The following is a 23,003-nucleotide window of genomic DNA, read 5'->3' on the forward strand; positions in this document are numbered from 1 at the left end:
ATCTCCCTGGAGAATGTCATTCTAAGTGAAGAAAGCCAGAAAGAAAAAGAAAAATACCATATGATATCACTCATTTGGGAAATCTGAAAAAAAAGAAAAAGAAAGAAAGAAAACAAATGAACTTAAATATAAAACAGAAACAGACTCACAGACATAGAATACAAACTTGTGGTTGCGAGGAGGGAGGGGGTTGGGAAGGGACAGACTGGGAGTTTGAGATTTGCAGATACTGACAGGTAGATATAAAACAGATAAACAAATTTATACTGCATAGCACAGGGAAATATATACAAGATCTTGTAGTAGCTCATAGTGAAAAAGAATACGAAAATGAGTATCTGTATATTCATGTATGACTGAAAAATTGTGCTGTACACCAGAAATTGACACAACATTGTAAACTGACTATAACTCAATAAAGAACAAGAAAGAAAAAAGGCAATATCATGGAATTTATTTTATTTTAGGGCCAACTAAAAACAAATATTTATGGGTAAAGAACATAATATTTGTGTCACAAGCCATAATAATGCAGAAATAAAACAAAAGTTTTGAGGAAAAAACTAAGGAAAGTGGAAGATGGTGTAAACATACCAATTTCATCATCTTTTACAGCAAGGAAATGAATGGTATTAATCAACAATAATAAATTAGAAAGATTATAAGTAAATACTAGTATAAAGATAGAGTAAGGAAAAGGTTTTCATATACTGAAATTTGGTAGTGAAATTAAGACAGGAATACAAAGGGAAAAGAAATATATTTACTACTTGCTCACAGCGTGAATCAATTTTTACTACATTAAATAAGGAACTGTAAGTAAAACACAGAATTAAAGCTAGCTCTGTAGATTCAATGCAATCCCAATCAAAATCCCTGCACTTATTTTTCAAAAATTCCAGTCTTATTCTAGAATTCATACAGAAACTCAAAGGACCCGGAATTGCCAAGGGCACCTGAAAGCAAAGTAACAAACCTCAAAGACTGAACACGACCAGATACCAAGACTTATTATAAAAAGATAATGTGGCATCAGCACAAGCATTGACTATGTAGTCAATGAAAGTCAATAGGGAATCGTGAAATAGACAGAAGTGTATGTGGTTGATGGCCAAGGTGGCCACATAATGCAGTGGGGACAATGGTACATTTTTCAATAAGTAGTTTTGTATTAACCAGGCATTAATTAGTGTTCTATGGTACCATAAAGAATTATCACATATGTGCTGGCTTAAAACAATCCAAAGTTACTACCCACCATTTCTCTGGGTACTGGTATAGGTGAACTGGATCTTCTGCTCAGGAACTCAAAAGGCTGCATAGGAGGTGCTTGCTGTCAGGGCTGGAGACTCATTTAAGTTTCTGTGTCCTCTTGTACATACCTGGTTGTTGCTGGAATTCATTTTCTTTTGGTTGCTGAGCTCAAGCCCTCAGCTGATAGAGACCATCTGCTATTCCCTCACATATGGGTCCCTCTCCAAAATCGAAGTTCGCTCCTTCAAAGCCAACAGGAGAACTTCTCTCATGCTTTGAAGCTCTTCCTTCAAAAAGGGCCAAGTCCCTCTGAAGGACTCATCTGAGTAGATCAGATCCAGTTAAAATAGTCTCCCTTTTAATTAAATCAAAGTCGGCTGACTTGAGGCCTTAACGACATTGGAAAAATCACTTTACTTTTGTCTATAACATAACCTAATCAAAAGTAAAATCCATCATGACAATCATTCTTTACATACTCTCGGGGGCGAGATTATACTGAATACCAAGGGCAGGAAACTTACAGGACATCTCAGAATTTTCTCACCACAGTCAGATACCCATAGAGATTAAAAAAAAAAAGAAAGAAAAAAAAAAAAAGAAAGGAAAAGAAAACAGAAGAAGAAGAAGCTAAACGCCTTCCTCACACTATAAAGAAAACCCAATTCTCATCTTACCTTATAACAAAAATGAATGGATTGCAGATTTAAGTGTCAAAAAAAATGATTTAACAAAAATGTAGGACAATATGTTATGTTAGTGATCTTGGTTTTGACAAATATCTCCTAAAATGGTAAAATAATACTAACAAAGGAAAATAATAAATTGGACTATTTCAAAGTTAAGAACTCTTGTTTATTAAAAACATGATAAAAATCTAAGTTGTGAGAAGACATTTGTAATTATATATACAACCAGTAAGAGTCTATCCACCACATGTAAAGAATTCCTACAAATCACTATGAGAAACACAGAAAATTCAGTGGTACAGTGGGCAAAAGACCTGTGAAGGCAGTTGAAAAAATATGTGCCAATAGCAAAAAAGCACATGAAAGACACTCAACTTGATTAATAGTCAGAGGAATGCAAATGAAAAACACAGTGAAACATACCAACACTTACGAGAGCAGCTAAAATTTATAAAAGATTAAAATACTAAGTATTACAGGGCATATGAATAAACTGGAAACTGCTGGAAAACTCTTTGTGCCTACTAAAACTGAACATACCTATACTCATATACAGCAATCACACTCCTAGATTACACCTAATAAATACATACCCAAACATATATGCACCATGAGACAGATCAGCATGCTCCCAGCAGAACTAATCCTCATATCTATAAAATGTCAACTCCACAATGCCCTTCAATACAATAGTGGAAGAATCATGATATATTCACGTAACAGAATAATATTCAGAACACAAATGAATGTTCTACAAAAACACACCTTTGAGATAAACATCCAAACATAAAGTTTAGCAAAGTTAACTCACACAAAACACAATGATTATACAATTTATATACAGTATTAAAAAAAACCCCGGCAAAACGAATCTATACGGTTAGAAGTCAAGATTAAGTTTCCTCTTAATGAGTGAAGACACTTGAAGGGATATGTGAGCAGATATTTGAGGTTTGGGTAGTATTACTCCCTTGAGCTGGATGCTGTTTCCATAAATGTGTAAAGATTGTGAAAGTTTTTCAGAAGGCACACTTCTAAGATATTTGTACTTCTATGTATAATTATAAGGCAAACTAAAAGTTTTTTACAAATAGGATAGGATGTCTTTAATTGCAGTTAATTTCCAAGTTAAAAAGAATGATAAAAGACATCACAAAACATTTCAATCAAGAAAAAAAAAAAAAAAAGCCCGAGTAACACCTTGAAAATCAGACAAACTTTTATTTGAGAGACAGAAAAAGAAAATGAGAGAGAGACATGAAATGATGAAACTGGAAATCCATAATGTATATCTAACAATTTGGCAAATGTACAAACTGGTCAACCATGAAGACGGCAGTATAAACCACCTCTGAAATTGGCAACTCCACAAAAGCAACAAACACCTGGCAAAAATTATCATAATCAACACTTTCAGAATTCTGGAAAATAATGAAAGATAATCAAAAATGGTATAGTTTCGCCCTAAGAATAGACAGTCTAGTCCAGTGAAACAGAGTTGAGAATTCGAAAATAAACTCATACATCCATGGCCAACTGATTTTTGACAAGGATGGCAACACCAGTCAATGGGTTCAAATAGTCTCTTTAATAAATAGCGCTCAGACGCTAGGATATCCACTCATAAAAGAACGGCGGTGGGCTGCCTACAACAACCATATACAAAAATTACCTCAAAATGGATCAGTAACCTAAATATGAAGGCTAACATGACTGACCTTCTTTGGAAGAAACTTAAGAGTAAATTTTCATGACCTTGTATTTGGCAATGAAGACTTAGATACGAAAACCAAAACATGAGCAACAAAAGAAAAAACAGATAAATTGGACTTTAAAACGGAAAACCTCTGTGCTTTAAAGAACATGATCAGAAAAGTGAAAAGACAAATAGCAAATGTAAAGGGGATTTGTCTTCAAAATATACAAAGAATGTTTACACCTCAAGAACGAAAAGAGAAATGTCCCACTTAAAATACGGGAAAAGGACTTATTGAAGTCCAAAGTTATACAAATGGCCATCTGAAAAGATGCTCTGTATAACTGGTCATTAGAGGAATGCAATTCAAAGTCACAATGATACATCACTTCACACTCACTGAGAGAGCGAGAACAACAAAAACATATTAAAAAATCTACGGAGAAAAGTGTAAAATAATGTGTTCCTGACGATGGGGCAGGAATGTAAACTACTGTGGCCACTGTGGGGAACAGCGTGGTGCCTCTTCCAAAAAGCACAGAATTACAACCAGCCCAACAGTTTACTGAACACACTGTCCCCAGAGACCCAAACAGATACATCAGCGAGAAAGGATCAGTAATCCAGTAACTACTGCTGTAGAGCCAACGGGAAAAAATATTAACTTTGGATAATTCATACTTTAAGTGAAATTAATTCTGAGTTGAGAAACAAGGTAGGAGGTAAATAAAATTATAAGAAAACTAGCAGAAGATGTGACGCAATCTCAAACCAAAGACTAACTCCTCAAGCAGATGTCCTAAGTGGAAAAATACAGGCGAGACGCGGGATACACACATTTGCACACAACCTTCACGACCGAAACCGCAACACAAGAAAACCAGGAACACCACGCATGGTCGTCGGGGCTCCGGTCCAGACGGTGCCGCAGGAGGACCAGACCTCCGACCTCCGTGCACCTGGTTCCTTGGAGAAGCGCGACCAGGCCGAGGGCTCCCAGAGGCCTGCAGGCCAGAGGGCGGGTGGTCCCGCCCCGCAACCCCAGCCCAGTCGAGAGGGACCTCACCCCCAGGACCGAGGGTCGCCGGCACACCCCGCACCCGAGGCCCGCGCCCCCACCACGTGCAGCTCTGAGAAGCTCAGAGAACTGCAGACTCACCCTCTGTGGAGGCTGTCGTGTCAGAGGCTCCTCGGGGGAACCGTCTCCTGAGGGGCCGACGTCCTGTCAGAGGCCCCGGGGGGAAGGGAGGCGGCAGGTCTGACACCAGCAGCGCTGGGCCTGGCCACCTCGGTCTCCGCTCCAGACCGCAGCTTCCAGCGACTGGACTGGCGTCTGAGGCCCTCAATGCATCTTGGGAACGTCTGGGTCACGGGTTTACGTGTGTGGGGTTTACGTCTGTGGGGTTTACGGCAGGGGTTTATGACTTGGGGGTGGTTTACGACTTGGAGGAGTTTACGACTTGGGGGGCTTTACGACTTGGGGGGCTTTTCGGCTTTGGGGGTTTACGACTGAGAGGTGTTAGTCTGGGCCCCGCTTCTGTGGCTGCCACGAGGGGCCACCTCGACTGCCTGGCTCTGGTGGCCCGGCCGCTCCCGCCCCTGGCTCCCACGGAGGTGACCGGTGCAGGAGGAGTTCTTCAGCGGCCTCACCTGCGACACACAGGGGAGGCCACAGAGCCAGGAGCCTCGTCTTCCTCTTCGTGGACGAGAGGCCTCCGAGCTGCAGCCTGAGGGGCGACCACACCAAAAGGCCAAAGGTAACCTGTGTCCCCTCCCTCCGCGCGGCCTCCACATGGTTGTCCGTAGGGACAGTAGGTCCTTGAGCAACACGGGCGTGAGGTGTGCGGGTCCACTCACACCAGAGTGTTTCAGTAAACGGGTGCTCTAAATATGCACACCATAAACCAACACATCTTAAAATATTTCTCCCGTGGATTAAAGGAAGAGCAGGGAGTTGTGGTTTTCACAAAGTACGAGAGGAATTTTTCCCCCCACTCCCTAGTTTCCCACATTGTATAATATGATAATGTTTGTTGTGAATCTGCAAAAGGGCTGCATGCCACTTGTGTGTGCTGTAAGGTTTCTAATTGCTACCGTCAGCTGTTTCCAAGATCGTTAGGTGGTCAAAGTGGGTTTATTTTGGATGTCAGTTATCCAAGAGCTTTAACTACTACGTTTTGTGACATACAGTTTACAATGTGGTTCAAAGACGCTGAATTACTTGGGAGCCTTTTTCCTCAAACTGCTACCACCATTTCTTTGGATCAGTGTGTCCTAAACTATATAATGGGGGTGGGGATCGTCTGCCTTCCTCAGTGTCTCTACATTTGCTCTCCCAAATGGAAGAAGCAGTATATTCCATGTGTCCTACTGACTTTTCTCACTAGTCTGTAAAAATCATTAGCATTTATCCTTAATATGGAACGTTGTACTGAAATATCAGCATATATTTTAAATTTCTAGAACACATCCAGGGGGCTATACTCTATAGTGTTTTTGCCATTTAGTAATCATTTACATCAATATAAAGCTATAAAAAAGTCAAGGAGCATTTTTTTTTTCCAGATTGCCTATGGTAATTTTCAGGAGGAGAATTTTGAGGTATCATTTATTGATTCTAGGAAAGTCTTTTTCTTAACTTAGTTCCATAAACTGTAGGACTGGCATCATTATTTTTTATCAGCTATTTTTATTTCATTTTTGTTGTAGATGTTTTTCTGTTTAATCTTTCTTTGTGTCATATATTAGGGATGGATGGCAACATTGTCAGAAAAGCAGCTTCTTTACCCTTGGGCCCATATCCTCTGTGCTCCCTATAACTGAGGAAACAAAGATTCATTGAGAACATGTGGTTTCCTCCTGTTGAGGGTCCCTCCAGGTATTCAGGCATCTACCTGCTAAACAGTGTCCTCTACTCTAAGTTGCAAAATATTTTTATTCTCACTTAGCGTATTTTTGTGTTTGTGTAATTATAACAATTTCTCTCTTTCCTACCCCCGCAACCACTCCATATACATAAACTCAAGAGAAAAGGACAGGAGAAGTGGAAAGAAAATCACAAAATTCAATTGGAAGAGGTCCCCATTAGTGGAACTTTAATTTTCATTGCACTTGGCTCTGTGGCCAGCAGGCCAGCTGCTTGACCTCCCCTGGCCTCATTTTTGTCCTCCAGTGTTAATTTGTTTGCCCTTTGTCGCTGGCTCCTGTTGCCCAGAATCCCTGGAGTTAATCACATCACAAGGGAACTCGTTAACTCAGGGACTATATGTGACAGTATTAATCGTACAGTTAGTCTTAGGTGGGCGCAGTGATACCCATGCAGTCTCCTGCAGTGGAAGGAACGTAAATCTAAGCTGGGCAACTCTTCTTTTTGGCACATGCATGTGGGACATTAGATACTGTAAATTGTGTATGGTGTCAAATGAGTAGCTAGTGTTAATGTGTCACAGATTGAGTGGGACTCTGGGTTAAAGTCTTAAGGACAAGAAGAATGTCGAAACAATGGTTCTCAATTGTAGAAATGATCAGTCTGATTCTTCCCGGCTTCAGCTGACTTGGAACTAAATGGATGCACACGGTTTTTAACTACTTAATCTCCTTATTTCATCATATGTAAAACTTCAATAATCTTAGCTTCTTCCTGTTTGTTGTCTCAATATCCTGTTGGGAGTTAAATGTTAATGATTTTCACTGAGCCCTCTGCAGCATTTCTTGCATTCTATTGATATGACATTCAGTCTCTAATTGTGATTGTCCACTTTGCATTGGCTGTGTACAGAGTTTCTGGACTGGAGTTTCTTTGGTTTTAAGTTATTCTATACTGTGCAGGCATATTTATCTTGAAAAGGAAAATTCAAACAAAACCAAAACCCTCCTACAAGGCCTATGCTATCCAAATGATATCTACTGATGTTTGTGTTCCTTAAAGAAGTGACTCAAATTTACCTTGTAAGTATCGTATCCTGTTACGTGGCGTAGTTAATATATGAAATAATCATGCTTCCAATTTAGTTTCTTTTTCCTTTTTTAAATAAAACCCTACCATGTACTCTCCATTTCTATATTTGTTTCTTACTATCAAGAAATTCTTTGGTCTTGGATTGCTCTCCTTCTCATCTCTTTAAGAGCAAGGTGAATACAGTCCAAACCTTCTCCTCTGCAGATTACTCTCCCAACTCTGCATCCTCACAGTGAACCGCTTACACTGATCATAAGATGCATATTCGCACATGTTTTATCACATTCCTGCCTTATTTATGTATCCATTTGGTAGACTGTGAGAATGTACTATGGTGTTTGTAATTCCTGTATTTCCTGTGAAATTCCATTACCTTTATATAAAAAATTATATTGAGGAAAAGGTGTGAAAAATCTCAGCGTTAATGCATTTTAACTTTTATTTCATCCTCAAGGTAGATGGAAAACCTGTGATCAATGAGACCAGGAATGCCACTTCATGAGATAATCAACGATATCGCACACCAGTGTTCTCTGCTTTGACCTTTTCTCTTTAACTGTTTACAAACTTACTTCTCAACATCCAGATCTTAACTGCCAGGGAATTGACATAAAATCCTTGCAGTTTCTGTTTAATGTGATTTAATCACTTTGGAGTGAGTAATCAAAGTAAGAGTAATGCCATGGACTAATGACAGCACCTTCTCTGGGTTCATTCTGGTAGGTTTTTCTGACCGACCTCAGTTGGAGCTGGTTCCCTTTGGGGTAATCATGTCCCTTTACCTCATGACACTCCTCGGCAATGCTGCCATCATCCTAGTATCCCTCTTGGACTCTAAACTCCACAATCCCATGTACTTTTTCCTCTCCCATCTCTCATTACTGGACCTTTGCTTCACCAGCAGTATTATTCTTCAGCTTCTAGTCAACCTGGGGGGTCCAGATAAGTCTATCACGTATGGAGGCTGTGTGGTTCAGCTCTATGTCTCCCTTGCCCTGGGATCCACAGAGTGTGTCCTTTTGGCTGTGATGTCCTACGATCGCTATGTCGCAGTCTGTCGTCCTCTGCATTACGCCTTTGTCATGCACCCTCGGCTCTGTCACATCCTGGCATCTATGGCGTGGCTCAGTGGTCTGGCAACCACCCTCATACAGTCCACTCTCACCCTGCAGCTGCCCTTCTGTGGGCATCGCCATGTGGATCATTTCTTCTGTGAGGTTCCTGTGCTCATCAAGTTGGCTTGTGTGGACACCACCTTCAACCAGGCAGAGCTCTTTGTGGCTAGCGTCTTATTCCTGGTGGTGCCCTGGTCACTCATCCTGATATCCTACGGGCACATCACCCAAGCAGTTCTAAAGATAAAGTCAGCCATTGGACGACGTAAAGCATTTGGAACCTGCTCCTCCCACCTGACGGTTGTGATCGTCTTCTATGGAACCATTATCTTCATGTATCTGCAGCCAGTCAAGAGGAGATCCAAGGACCAGGGTAAGTCTGTGTCCCTCTTCTACACTGTGGTGACCCCCATACTTAACCCCCTTATCTATACTCTGAGAAATAAGGAAGTGAAGGCAGCACTGAAAAAAATTCTGAGGAGGGGGAGGGTATAGCTCAGTGGTAAAGTGCATGCCTAGCATGCCCGAGGTCCTGGGTTCAATCCCCAGTACCTCTATTAAACAAACACACAAATAAATAAGCCTAATTACTTCCCTCCCTCCGAAATATTTTAAAAAAGGAAAAAAAATTCTGAGGATAACTTTATGATTCAGTGGGACATGATTATTAAAAGACATTTAGAAGAGAGTTATTTAGACTGATTAATGGATAATGACTCAGTAAATGATTTGCTCATGTTCATAATTTTATAAGTGAGTTTTAGTAGAAAAAATTGTAAACAGAGTTTGAATTTTCCAGTTGGACGGACCTGAGTTTGAATACCCATTCCACCACATAACATCTGTGTGACCTGTACAATTTGCATAACCTGTATGTTATCTATAAACTGGGCTGCATAATATTGAGCAACCCAAACTAAAATTAGATTATTCTAGACGTTTTATTGTGTATAAAGTTTATTCATAAAATCAATTTATTTAATAGGTATAACCATATGCTATATGGGTATAATTGTAATTTTTCTTTTGCAGAGATAGAGATATTTTGACCTGTTGCTCATAAAAGAAAGAGCAAAACATAAATGTCAGTGGCATTATTCTTTCAACTAGCCATGGATTCCAGGACCCCTCAGCTTGTGGGAAGTTCCCCTGAGTGAGTCCCATTATACACTGAGCTCACCTCTATTGCTGCGTTTTCCCTCCTGCTTGCACGTTTCTGATTTTTTGTATTTCTTTCCTTAGTAGGTTTTTGGAGTCATCACAGTTTAAAGTCTTTACACAGGTGACTCCCAGATTTCTGTTCCAACACGGATATTTCATAGTCTATGTTCAACTATGTATTTCACTTCTCCACCTGGGTGTATTAAAACAACCTCAAATCACCACATCCAAACTAAATCAAAAGCTCCCCGATTTTGTTTTTTTCCCCCCGCTATTCCCAGTATCACAAAATGGAACATACATCATCCCAACTCCTGTCTCCTATTTCGCCTGCTGTACGTAACCTAGACACAATCCTGTGGATTTTACCTTTTAGCTATCTCTCTAGTCTAACCATTTCTTTCCATTTTAATTTTCTACCACCAGTGCACTTCTAAGATGATCTCCTTACTAGACAGAAGATATTTATTTAAGTGAATTAAATACGTCTTCCCTTATACCTTTTATCATTTTGGATGTTGCTAGGTACATGCAATTTTTAGTGCATCATGGATCTTATGTTTGTCTTATCTCCTTTATGAAATGCATTTGTTTATTAACAACTACTGAGGCATTGAAGATGCAGATGTGAACAAAACAGCACCCACACTTTTATATGCTAATGGTCCAACTCAGTCGATTGGGAGATTTTCCCTCTGTGATGGTATCTATTGGCAAACAATAGAAGACATTAGGGGGAAAAACCCTCACTTTCAGCATATTGACTGTAGAATCAAATCTGTCTCCAAGAAGTGATAATATTAATGGTTATGTGTTTTTATTATATTTGGATTTTTGATATTAAACTGATGTGGTTGCTAAACAACATTATCTAGGCAGTAGCACCCCACCCTGAAGAAAGAGGAAAGAGTTTATATTGTTACTTGCTAAATCACAAATATGTTAATATGTGTATAAGAAAGGAAAGAATCCATGAGTGAGTTTTAAAGGGGCTGACAGCTTATAACAGAAGCCAAATAGTTTTCAAGTGATATATTTTAAGTGACAGGGAGGACATTTAAAAAAAAAATTATTAGAAGATTTATATATATACACATAGCAGGATATGGTTGGAAATAGAATGTTCTCCCTCATGCTGAGGAGAGCACAAACATCTCTGAACTCCAAGTAAACTGGGGCTTAATAATCTAGAAAAATATGTAGGAAAAGAAAATCAGTTTATGGAGCACACGCACTGACAGGTTTTTTCTTTTTCTCTTTTGTAATGTGAGTGCCTGATTTGCGGTTTGATTCAGTGGGGGATCCATTTCAATGGGGAATCCACCTCAAAGATGGCTCTCTTCAACAGACACGTTGCCAGCCACTTGACAAGGTAATGAATCAGGCCACCTTCTCCCACTGAGGTGCCTTTGTTTTAGAGATTTTAGTTCATTTCAGTAACTGACATTTTGGGCTCCTGGTTGGATTTTTTTCCCCAAATCTTCTGGCACTTCAAATTCTGGCTCTAATGTTTTAAATTCACCAACAAAGAGTGAACTGAACAAACAACCCAATCCAAAAATGGACAGAAGACCTAAACAAGAAGCAATTCTCCAATGAAGACATATAAATGACTAATAGGCACATGAAAAAATGTTCAGTATCACTAATTATCAGAGAAGCGCAAATCAAAACTACAATGAAGTATCATCTCACGCCAATCAGAATGGCTGTCCTTCAAAAATCCACAGATATCCAGAGGGAATCCTAATTCAAAAAGACACCTGCACCCCAATGTTCATAGCAGCACTATTTACAATAGCCAAGACATGGAAACAACCTGAATGTCCATCAACAGATGACTGGATAAAGAAGGTGTGGTATATATTTACAATGGAATACTACTTAGCCAGGAAAAATGATAAAATAATGCCATTTGCAGCAACATGGATGTCCCTGGAGAATGTCATTCTAAGTGAAGTAAGCCAGAAAGAGAAAGAAAAATACCATATGATGTCACTCATACGTGGAATCTAAAAAAAAAAAAATGGCAAATGAACATATATAAAACAGAAACAGACTCACAAACGTAGAATACAGACTTGTGGTTGCCAGAGGGGAGGGGTGTGGGAAGGGATAAATTGGGAGTTTGAGATTTGCAGATGCTGACTGGTGTATATAAAATAGATAAACAAGCGTATACTGTATAGCACAGGGAAATATATTCAGTATCTTGTAACTTATGGAGAAAAGAAATGTGAAAATGAATATATGTATGTTCATGTATGACTGAAGAATTCTGCTGTACATCAGAAATTGACACAACTTACAAGCTGACTATACCTCAATTAAAAAAAGTGTGAATCCAAGAAATCCTAGGTCTCCAACCTTGCGCCTAACAAGAGTAGAACCTCAGGCCCACTGCTGTCCCCTCCCCCCACCGCATCATGTGGCCCCGGTGTGTTGTGTAATTTTCAGGTCTTGTCAGTAATAAAGCTTTTTTTCCCCAAAGTTTACTGATGATTGCTGAAGGTTTTAATTTGTTTTTAATTTTTACTTATTTTTATTTCTTTTGAGGGGGAAGCTATTAGGGTTTTTTTTTTTAATTTGTTTATTTATGGAGGTACTTGGAATTGAACCCAGGACCTCATGCATGCTAAGCATGCACTCTATCACTGAGCTATATCCTCCCCACCCCACTGAAGGGTGTTTTGCAAGCATTGTAACTACTATAATCTCTGGTCCAGTCACAGTGTTAACTGTTGATAGGCTGAGACCAGTATAAAACAACTTAATATGCAGGATGTGGAATCTGGAAATTTTTGGTAAGCAGGATCAGACTTAGATAATCAAGGAAAAATGGGGGCTCTCCAATTCTGAATGACAATAAAGCAGCAATTAATTTTTTTCTTCTATAGAACACGTGAAGTACTCTAAGGGTAGAAAAGAGAAATAAGAACATGATTAATTTGCTCAAAAATTCAAAGTGGCATTTTACTATAGTGAGAACAGAGCAGTACAACAATGCCTGATATTTGTTGTTCGATTGCAACTCAGTCTTCAGCCACCTTGATATTCTGGGCCAATTATTCAAGAAATTTACTCATGAGGTTATTTTTCTGAATTACTGTAATTTCTCTGAATTCTCTGTAATTACTGAATGATAGTATTTTTCTGTTGCCTTATGCAAGAATTATAAAGGGGTAATCAGGATGAATTTTAATTGGCAAATGTTTTGGAAAGTGCCAAGGTAAGCCCCTGATACCTTACTACATAAATCCATAAAGTAAGAGAAAGAAAGATTGCAAGGCATTTTTTCGTGATCATGGTCCGGGATCTTATGGACATTTTAATGAGACCCATGTTTTCCATAGAGGAAATGTAATTCTTGTACCCTTCTGGGGACATGATGATGCCACATTAACAAAGTCTGTTGTTTGTTTCCTAGCATAAACCATCTCGTTATGGAGGAAGTAAGTCAATGAGGTTTCTCTCTTTCAAGTTAATTTTTTTAAGAAGTGGGGTCACTGGGGGTAGCTCACTTTCTTCTGATACATTACTGTGCAAGCCCCAGGACCTGGTTTAGAAAACATTTAATTTTTCCACTATTCAGAATGGATATTTTCATGTTGTACCACAAACTGCATGGACCAGGAGCAACATGTTTTAGAGCTGTTGCAGAGAGATTCATCTTCCAGAGAAGCAGCTTTGTAGCCATTGTGATAACTTTTTAGTCATAACTGAAGATCAAACTTCATTTGTGCACCAAACTTCCAAAGATAGTTTCAACATTCTTGCATCCTCTTTCAGGTAGGGGAAGAAGATAAGGTATTATTTTTCTGGGCATAATGACATTGGTTTGGGTGGTAGTCAGTGTGAAGTCGGACTTTACAACATCCTGAATACTTCCTTTTCTTGGAACCTCTCATTTGGTTCCCATTTGCTTTTTCTTGAATAGCTCCTGTGCTTCTGGGAGCATAAACTGAACACTTATTTATTTATTCTCAAGACACAGGCTGCTGGAGATAGTGTGGACAAGGAAGTAATTCCGGAGGCTAGAATTCATGTTCTTGTCCTGAAACAGGTACATTGACAGGAGGCACCAGCTGCTGTCATTAGACCAGCATCTCATCTCGTCTGACTAGATTGTATGTTTTATTGCAGATAGAGCAAACTATGAAATTAAAGAAACAGACTTGTGAAGACTGGATTTCAAATTAATCTTTTCATGTTGTCTCTGATTATTCCACAAAATTTTCTTTCTCATAAAATTGCCTTGGCTCCTTTTTTTCTTCCTTCCTTCCTTCTTTCTTTCTTTTTCCTTTTTGATGCTTAATATCTTCCCTGTTCAAAGGCAGCAACAAATGGGTTTAATGCAAGCTTTCTATATTCTTCAAAATGGAAAAAAAAACCAGTCCCCTGACCCAAATATTTTTGCAGTGACACACATTTCTGAAACATCTTGCCAAGGTCTAGAGACCATCTTACTGACTTAAAAGGGAATAATATCAAGATATACATTATCTGCTCAACCAACTGGTCTTACTTTTGACTACAAATAAATTTCCAGAAATTCATTTCTAAAAGATTAGCATATGCCTCGCTTCTCCACTTACCACTCTGCTACCCCTTTATTTAATAGCAGTCTCAGTTTTCTGATCTGCTCTGGAGCTGATTGACCCCATAGACAATTAAAGTGCTTGTTTTTCATAACGGCATGCTACTTCCTCTCATGGTACATCCTGTAATCTCCTTATTCTGAAAGGACATTTGAGCTCAATTTAAAATTTTCTTTGAGTGCAATTTTTGTTGTTTTTTAAAGGTACAGGTAGTTGGCTGACAATATTTGTGACCTTTAGCCTAGAGTTGTTTCTTTTCTATTTCTGTAAGAAAGTTGTGTTTCCTTTATTTAAAAATAAACTAATTTTTGTGTTTTGTTATTGGATGTTACAAATGAAAAAAAAAAAAAAAAAAGAATCTACCAAAATAGAGTAGAAAGTTGAATGGTGTATAGCAACATTATTATACCAGAAGGTATTTTAAGGAGAATAATAATTCATGGGCTCAACACTATGATAGCACTTTGAACTCCCGCCCTATAATCACACAGTGAAATAATAGATGCCAGATATTTTCAAAGAGGGAAAAAAATGTGAGTGTTAGAGAAGAAGGCACAATATGAGAGTTACAACATTTGTTGATACAGGTGGTGTTCCTGATGGGGCCAGCTGAGGAGAGGAAACTGGAGATGTGACACTGGAGCTGGAATTCCATGAACAGGTGGGTGTGAGGTGCTGAGGGGAATGTTCAGCAAAAGCAGGGGGAGGGGTTTCATCAAAGTTTTTTTTTATTACAGTCAGGCTGGACACAGTGTGATATGACAACACCCAGGAGTTTTCCATACTTTAAGATAGATGGGCTGGAGATGCATCTTGTTCTCTGAGGGTGGCACGAATAATCAGTATAATATGAGACCACCCAGAAGATGGCTGTTTGGATAGATGATTGGACTGCAAGTGACAACACTGACTGGGTGACAAGCCAAGACACCATCGACTATGAGTACCTTATTTTTTGGTGGGTAGTACAGGTAATCAATGGTTTTTAAAGGTGGTAGGTAGCTGTAGGGACACAGCATTACCTTCGAGGATGTAGAGGACCCTATCCAGTGGGATGTCCCATGTCATCATGGTGGATTGGCTCAAAACAAAGGGACCAAAAGTGCCCATGTCAGGAGATCTTTTCAGCTGCCAAATCCAAAAACTAGCTTCGTACAGTGGACCATATACCATAGTGTGCTGGGGGCACAGAAAGAAGAAATAGAACTGCAAGGGAGCACAGTCAGCATTTGTCAGGGATCTAGAAGGGAAGGTTGGTTGAACCTTGGAAGACACTCGTTAGGTATTGGTGGAAGGAACAATTATTAGCATGTGTCATTGAATCCCAACTAGACAACCTGATTCTTTCCATGATGTGTCTGTATTTGAAGAAATGTGTCTTTGTTTACAAATATATTTCTACTTTAGTTAAAAACTTTAATGATGGTATTTTGCAGTACAGATGTTTTACAGTTTTGTAATAAAGGAGACATTACTTACAATATAACTTGTTAATTTGCTGGGGTTTTTTTGAAAATTTCTTTGTGAAGTAAACTTGATTAAGATGTTTCTGAAATATTTCCAAAATTATCTACTTGTTAGTTTTGTATTTTTATCTTTATTATGCTATTAGAGTCTTTTCTATGTTTTTAAATGGATGTTTTATTACTATTCAGAATTAATTTTGTTAATTTATGTAAAATGTTACTTTTTTCAAGTTTTATATTCTGGTATTTTTCTAATTTACTTACCTGTTCTTTTCTTATTTTTCTTGTTTAAAAAGAGTATTTAACTATAAAATTCTCATATTTTGATGCTTAGGATTAAAAAAATGATACATTTAATAATCTCCAATTGAAATTTTGACATCTTGTTTCACCTAATTTCCTACTTACTGATGGCAGTTTTACAGCAGTAAGTTAGAGGATATAATGCGTAAGGATTCTATTCTATACATAATCAAAGTTTTCATTAAAGCTTAATAGCTGGTCAATGAAATAAACTTTGTATTACCAACATGTTTGCTTTTTCTGTGTTTATTTTACTTGAGTCTGAAAATCTAACAGTGACATATCTTCATTGTGGATTATGTTATATATATTCATAAGGCAACTGTAAGAATGATTACTTTAGCTTAAATATTAGCTTTCATAGTGTTAAACTGTGAGCTTTTGATGTTAAGAAAATTTATTGTGAGAACTTTAGGATATTGTGTTTCTGATTTTTTCATGTCCTTTGTCTGTCTTTCTTAATAACTATTTTTTTCCCTTTTGATTGCTTTCTATGCAAGTTACTCAAGCATATTCCTTAATCACCTTTTTTTCACTTACTTTCTAAATATAACTTAGAAAGTAACCATTACAGATTTCCTTAATGTTTTTCGCATAGTTCAGCCATCCTCTCTTTTAAAATCTGCTGTTGATTTAAATCATTTGTTTTAGTAGCTGCAGGTTGTCTTAAATTCTTTGAGAGTGTGGAGAAATACTTTTTACTTTCTACATATTTACGCTGTTTCTTGGAGAAATTCTCCTTCAAGTGTATGTTCTTCATCTAACTTTGTTTCTTTGAGACCTTTCCTTTTCTTATTTTTCTTTGCCTTTGATTTTTTTTATTATAGATTTTGAAATGCATAAACCCCAGGTTCAGTACTTTATGTTTCTTATCTATCCATCATCTTTTGATGTAGAGAGTGATCTAGGCTTGTCTTTTCCCGAATATAATAGAGTCATTTTGTATTTTATTATCTCTTTTTTCCATGTGGGTGCTGTTTTAGTTGGGTTTTTAGAATGTAAGATGGAGAATTCAAAGTTGGTAATTTAAAATTTGTGTTCATCCTGTAATCATTTGGTGGGAAGGTATAGAGGACATTTGGAATATTCACTCCAATATAGTCTTTCTATTCATTTCTTCCCCTAGTGAAAGATATCTCTGCTCTGGACCATGCCCAGCTTAACTTGGCATTTAGCCTTGTCACTCATTTATGAAACTAGCTAATCTTCCCAGCTATGGAGACATCTTCTATATGGACTGCATCCCCAGCAGGATATTTTAGTTTGTATGGCTGGCTACATTTTACACTATGTTTTTCCAAGATGAGTCATGTATAGAATGGTGCTTAGAGAAGAGACTTTCACTCTCTGTTCATGTGATTTTGTCAAATTTCAACATACCAAGCACATGATATGAGGAATATGCAATGTCTGCTTATAAGCATTCCACAGTTTTAGAACTATTCTTGTTTAGAATAGTATTCACTTCAAGTTTTCTGTTATTTGTGCTTAAACTAATAGTTTTAAAGGGAGAAGTGGGCATACTGCATTCAATGTCAATATTTATATCCTAAAAAATATTTTTTTAGAACTTATTTCAAACCTTCTATGTTTAGTAATGTGTGGTATTCTTAATGAGCAATGAGGATGTTTTGCTTGCTCAGAAAATTTGCTGTTACTAAGTAGGTCCAAGATCAGTGGTTACCTATCAGTGGAATTAATTACTGTGAACTCTGCAATGCGCCTTTGGAAGGTGCCTGGAACTGCTGCTCTTCTCTGTAAGTTCACTCATCCATGTTTACTCTGAAGGATTTCAAGGTTCAGAATGAGGGGGATGGATGGTAAACTGAAACAGCAATTGTTTACCATGCAAATAAAAAGTCAGTGATTTGGGAGTTCACCAGTGAAGAGGCGGGTGGACATTTTGCAGGGTACTGACCTGCAGTGACAAAGACAGAACTACTAATAGTTAATACTGCATAGTATTTACTAAATTTTTTTTTTGAAAAGGAAACATTTGCTTTAGTAAAAGATACACATTTATTTGAATAATAAACATAAAATACGTGATATTTCTTACTGGGAAAGAATAGGGGGGAATGGACAGACTAATAATGAGGATATTGAAGATTGTTTCCATTTTGTAATTACAAGACTGAGGTGAAGTACATCAAAATCAAGAAGAGAGCCCTGTGTGGCCATGACTCCTGGTTACCACAGGCCCTCCTCCTCACATGAATGCTTTTGATAAAGCCACATTCAAATAGACGGCAGAATTATACACGTTTGAGACATTTCCAATTTTGGGGAAGGTTGGTAAGGTCTGATCACTCATTTATTTGATAAGATACCTACTATCTACTAATTCACTAGCGATGTGTTAGTTTCTCCAGGGAAAATGAAAGTGGTGTAATATGATGCATATAATATGAGTGGTCTGCTGAATAATTTTTGAGACGCTAATTTGTGCTGAATACACTAATGGCTAGAGGCTGCAAAATAATATCTTATATGACTCCTGACTTCATGAATATCACAAGCTGTTGTGAATAGACACATACACTACTTCGTCAAATTCAAAAATACATGAATCCCCTAGCAAGGTTCCTATATAATTAAGAACAAAGATTTTTGTAGTTTGTACAGTAGTAAAGTAATATTTTTCTGAAGGAGGTTTCTTTGGTAATTGTGGGGATAAAGGAATAGCTGGTTTTTTAAAAAATAACGAAGCCGTGCTTACTAGCATCCTGAGAAGTATTGTTTCATAAATCAGATACAATGCCCTCACTGGAAATAAAACAACCCCTTAATGACTTGCTTCCAAAACAGGAATCACATTTTGTACCCGAACTTTGAGCTGATGATGAAAATGCAAATGATTACAGAAAAAAGAAATCTAAAATTGCATGGGTCGCACTTCACTTCTAAAAACTGCTTTAGGAGCCTGCATGACCCTGGGTCTCTGGAAAAAAGGAACATGCAGAAACTTTTAAAAAGCACACAAACACTGAGGGAAGGAAGAAGAAAGAGTATAGAATTAACTGGAGCATGAGATTGGTCATAAGAAACAGATCCAAGTGTTGCCTTAAACACTTACTAAATACGCATATGCTTTTGAGTCATATAAGCTCTGAGGAGTTGATTTTTAATGAATACCAATTGCATCTGGCATATTTCAAAAATGTAAACTTAAAACTAATTTCCACTCTTTTGGTGTGATGAATGGTTTTACTGAAACCCTGTTACTGAAAATTGCTTAAATAAACCTCAGGGGTTTTTTTCTCTAAAATTAACTAAGTTTCTCCCTTCCTCTGACCAGAAGGACATCAACATAAAGGGGGAAAATGTAGCTGGATGGAAATGTTGGTATAATTTATTTCCTACAACAGATTATAGTGCCTATTTTTTAACAGCTTTATTGAGGTATAACCGATATATAAAAATGCACAGTTTCTTTAATGTATGCAATGCAATGAGTTTGGACATATGTATGCAGCCGTGATAACTGCCATCACAATCTAGGTAATAAATTTATTCCTCAGGTCCAAAAGCTTCTTTGTGTTCGTTTGCTTTTTGTGTGAATGTGTGGCTAAGAAAAGTTAACATGATATGCACTCTTTTAACAAATGTTAAGTTCACAATACAATATCTGTTAACTATAAGCAGTATGCTGGACAGCAGCTCGCTCAAACTTAATCACCTTGTATAGCTGCAATTTTAGAACCATTGAACGACTCCCTATTTCTCCCTCTTCCTGCCCCCTGGCTGTTTTATTTTCTGTTTCTATGTTTAACTATTTTACATACCTCTTAGAAGATTTTGTCCTTTTTGTGTCTGGCCTATTTCACTTAGTGTAATGTCCTCAAGGTACATCCATGGTGTTGTGCATTGCAGGATTCATTTCCTTTTTAAGGCTGAATAATTTTTTAATCAATAGTCTAATAATAGTTCATCAATTAAGATTGAATAATATACCACATCTTTATTTATTCATCCTTAGATGGACACTTAAGTTGGCTATTGTGAATAATGCTGCAGTGAACACAGGAATGAAGACATCACTTCAAGATCCTGATTTCAGTTCTTTCGGATGTTTCCCCAAAAGTGGAATTGTTGGGTCATATGATAGTTCTATAGAACTATTATTCTGTTTTTTATAATGGCTGCACACTTTTACATCCCCATCAACGCTGTATAAGTGTTCTAATCTCTCCACAACTTCTCCAACATATGTTATTTTTTGGTTTTCGATAAGTCATCCTAACAGGTATGAGGTGATACCTCATTGTGGTTTTTGTTTGTATTACCCCGTTGATTACTGATGTTGAGCACTTTTTCATAAGCCTGTTGGACATTTGTATGTCTTGTTTGGAGAAATGTCTACGCAAGTCCTTTGCCCACTTTTTAACTGGGTTATCTCTTTTGTTGTTGTTGTTGTTGTTGACTTATTTAAATCCCTTACGTATTCTGGATATTAACCCCTTATTGGATATATGATTTTATATATTTTCTCCCATTCCCCAGATGTTTGCTTTCGTTGCATGTGGTTTGGTGTTATATCCATGAAATCATTGCCAAGACCAATGCCAGGAAGCTTTTCCTTCAATTTTTTTCTGAAAGTTTTTAGTTTCAGATTATACATTGAAGTCTTTAATCCGTTTTTAGTTGATTTGTGTGTATGGTGTAAGTTAGGGGTCCGATTTTATTCTTTTCCAGGTGGATATTCAGTTTTCCCAACACTGTTTATTGAGGAGACTTCTTTCTCCCATTGTGTTTTCTCAGGGCTTTTTGTTATTTCAAGATCAGCTGGCTGTATGTGTGTGTTCATCTCTGGGCGCTCTATTCTGCTCCATTGATCTAGATGTCTCTTTATGCCAGTATCGTACTGCTTTGATTACTATAGCTTGATGATTTTTAAAATAATGTCTGTTCTCCTGTGCTTTGCACAGCATCAGAAAACAGCTAAGACATTAAGGGAGCATGCACTGCATTTATTTAGAATGTACACAATAGTAAAATAGACAGATTGAGTTCACTAGATGTAACGACATAGCTTCGAATCATTTAACATATAATACTTTTGGGGGAGATGACATTGTCACTCACTTGGCCTTATGTAATACATCATCTTTCTCAGCTGTGACTCGGCTTTCTGGAACGTACTCTGCATGTGGGGATGGCGAGGAGTACCAACGAGGGCAACGTAACAGCTTTTATCCTGTTGGGGTTTTCTGATTATCCTCAGTTACAGAAGGTTCTATTTGTGGTCATCTTGATCTTGTATTTACTAACCATTTTGGGGAACACCACCATCATTCTGATATCTCATCTAGAACCCAAGCTTCATACACCAATGTATTTCTTTCTCACCTCTCCTTCCTGGACCTCTGCTTTTCCACAGCTCCTGGTAAACTTGTGGGATCCCATGAAAACCATCACCTATGTCAGCTGTGTGGTTCAGCTCTACGTTTCTCTTGCCCTTGGATCTACTGAGTGTGTCCTCCTGGCTGTGATGTCCTATGATCGCTACGTGGCCATCTGCCGCCCCCTTCACTACACTCCCTTAATGCATCCCCATCTCTGCATGGCCCTGACGTCTTTGTCATGGCTTAGCAGGGTAGCCACCACCGTGGTCCAGTCCACACTTCCCCTGCAGCTACCTTTCTGTGGGCATCACCAAGTGGATCATTTTATCTGTGAGGTTCCTGTACTTATTAAGTTGGCTTGTGTGGACACAACTTTCAATGAAGCTGAGCTCTTTGTGGCCAGTATCCTTTTCCTTATAGTGCCTGTCTCCTTGATCCTGGTCTCTTATGGCTACATTGCCCAGGCAGTTTTGAAGATCAGGTCAGCTACTGGAAGAAAGAAAGTGTTTGGAACCTGCTCCTCCCATGTGATGGTTGTCATCATTTTCTATGGAACCATAATGTTCATGCACCTTCAGTCAGCCAAGAGTACATACAAGGACCAGGGGAAGTTTGTCTCCCTCTTTTATACTGTGGTGACTCCCATGCTCAGCCCTCTTATCTATACTCTGTGGAACAAAGACATTAAGGGGGCACTAAGGAAGTTTCTATGGAAGATTCTGCTGGTAAACCTTACATGATTGTCCAAAAATGTTAATTTCTCCCTTTATGTTTGTTAGTATTACTTTATGTGTTTAAGTGCTCCTATGTTGGCAACATAAATATTTATGATTTTTTTTTTTCAGTTTGAACTCTTTATCATTATGCAATGCCCTTCTTTGTCTTTTGCTACGGTCTATTTTAAAGTCTACTTTTTCTGATATGAGCATTGCTAACCAGGCTTTCTTTTCATTTGCATTTGCATGGAAAAATGTTTTATGTTCTTCCTCTTTCAATCTGTGTGTGTCTTTAGATTTGAAGTGAGTCTCCAATAGACTGCCTATATAGATGGGTCTTGTATTCTTTTCAAATCCATTTAGCCGCCCTGTGTCTTTTAATTGGAACATTTACTCCATTTACATTTAAAGTGAGTATTGATAAGTATGGTCTTTCTGCCATTTTGTTACTTGTCTTCTGTGTGTGCTTGTTTTAAGTTTTTTTTTTTTTAATATTTATTGAATGAAATATTCATTAAATTCTTTAGTGCTTTAAGTTGTCAAAAGTTTCACAAACATGATTTCGTAAAACCCCATAATAACCCATTTTCACCCTCTATCCCTATATTGCCCTGCCCCCTTCCCTGTCCCCATTGGTAAACACTAATTTCTTCTCTGTATCTGTGAGTCTGCCTCTTTTTGTGGTATTCACACATTCTTTTT

At 38.0% G+C, this 23,003-nt stretch overlaps 2 protein-coding genes and 1 long non-coding RNA gene across 8 annotated transcripts in view; 2 read left to right on the forward strand and 1 right to left on the reverse strand.

Moving 5' to 3' along the window:
- The window catches only part of LOC141577123 (uncharacterized), a 99,391-nt gene extending 93,563 nt beyond the window's left edge, over positions 1–5,828 (reverse strand). The window contains exon 1 of the long non-coding RNA XR_012505739.1: positions 4,799–5,828. This is a non-coding gene — a long non-coding RNA (uncharacterized LOC141577123). The remainder of the gene's footprint in view (positions 1–4,798) is intronic.
- A 1,804-nt stretch (positions 5,829–7,632) lies between these two features.
- Positions 7,633–16,459, forward strand: LOC105067796 (olfactory receptor 2G2-like). Of its 6 annotated transcripts, none has more exons than XM_074361063.1 (4): positions 7,633–9,085; positions 11,145–11,245; positions 15,059–15,132; positions 15,209–16,459. In XM_074361063.1, the coding sequence occupies exons 1-3, from the start codon at positions 8,275–8,277 to the stop codon at positions 15,104–15,106; spliced, it is 960 nt and encodes a 319-aa protein (XP_074217164.1). In that variant the 5' UTR covers positions 7,633–8,274; the 3' UTR covers positions 15,107–15,132; positions 15,209–16,459. The 6 variants fall into 6 exon arrangements, 2 of the variants coding, with proteins under 2 accessions (XP_074217164.1, XP_074217165.1); XM_074361064.1 differs by having other exon boundaries at positions 15,213–16,459; XR_012505736.1 differs by lacking the exon at positions 15,209–16,459 and having other exon boundaries at positions 7,633–9,865; positions 15,059–15,095.
- Positions 16,460–21,317: 4,858 nt separating this feature from the next.
- LOC105068127 (olfactory receptor 2G2) lies at positions 21,318–22,628 on the forward strand. Its single transcript, XM_010953900.3, has one exon. It carries the CDS (start codon positions 21,396–21,398, stop codon positions 22,323–22,325), a length of 930 nt encoding a protein of 309 aa, XP_010952202.3. The 5' UTR covers positions 21,318–21,395; the 3' UTR covers positions 22,326–22,628.
- The last annotated feature ends 375 nt before the right edge of the window (positions 22,629–23,003 follow it).

This window comes from Camelus bactrianus, chromosome 3, assembly GCF_048773025.1.
Source record: "Camelus bactrianus isolate YW-2024 breed Bactrian camel chromosome 3, ASM4877302v1, whole genome shotgun sequence".
In the NCBI taxonomy this organism is placed as follows: domain Eukaryota; kingdom Metazoa; phylum Chordata; class Mammalia; order Artiodactyla; family Camelidae; genus Camelus; species Camelus bactrianus.

Bases quoted from the DNA above. Each gene is read 5' to 3' on its own strand.
- LOC105068127 (XM_010953900.3), top strand. From the start codon at position 21,396: ATGGCGAGGAGTACCAACGAGGGCAACGTAACAGCTTTTATCCTGTTG.
- LOC105067796 (XM_074361063.1), top strand. From the start codon at position 8,275: ATGCCATGGACTAATGACAGCACCTTCTCTGGGTTCATTCTGGTAGGT. The intron at 9,086-11,144 runs GTAAGTCTGTGT...TTGTAATGTGAG, and splicing joins GAGGAGATCCAAGGACCAGG to TGCCTGATTTGCGGTTTGAT. The intron at 11,246-15,058 runs GTAATGAATCAG...TTGTTGATACAG, and splicing joins GTTGCCAGCCACTTGACAAG to GTGGTGTTCCTGATGGGGCC.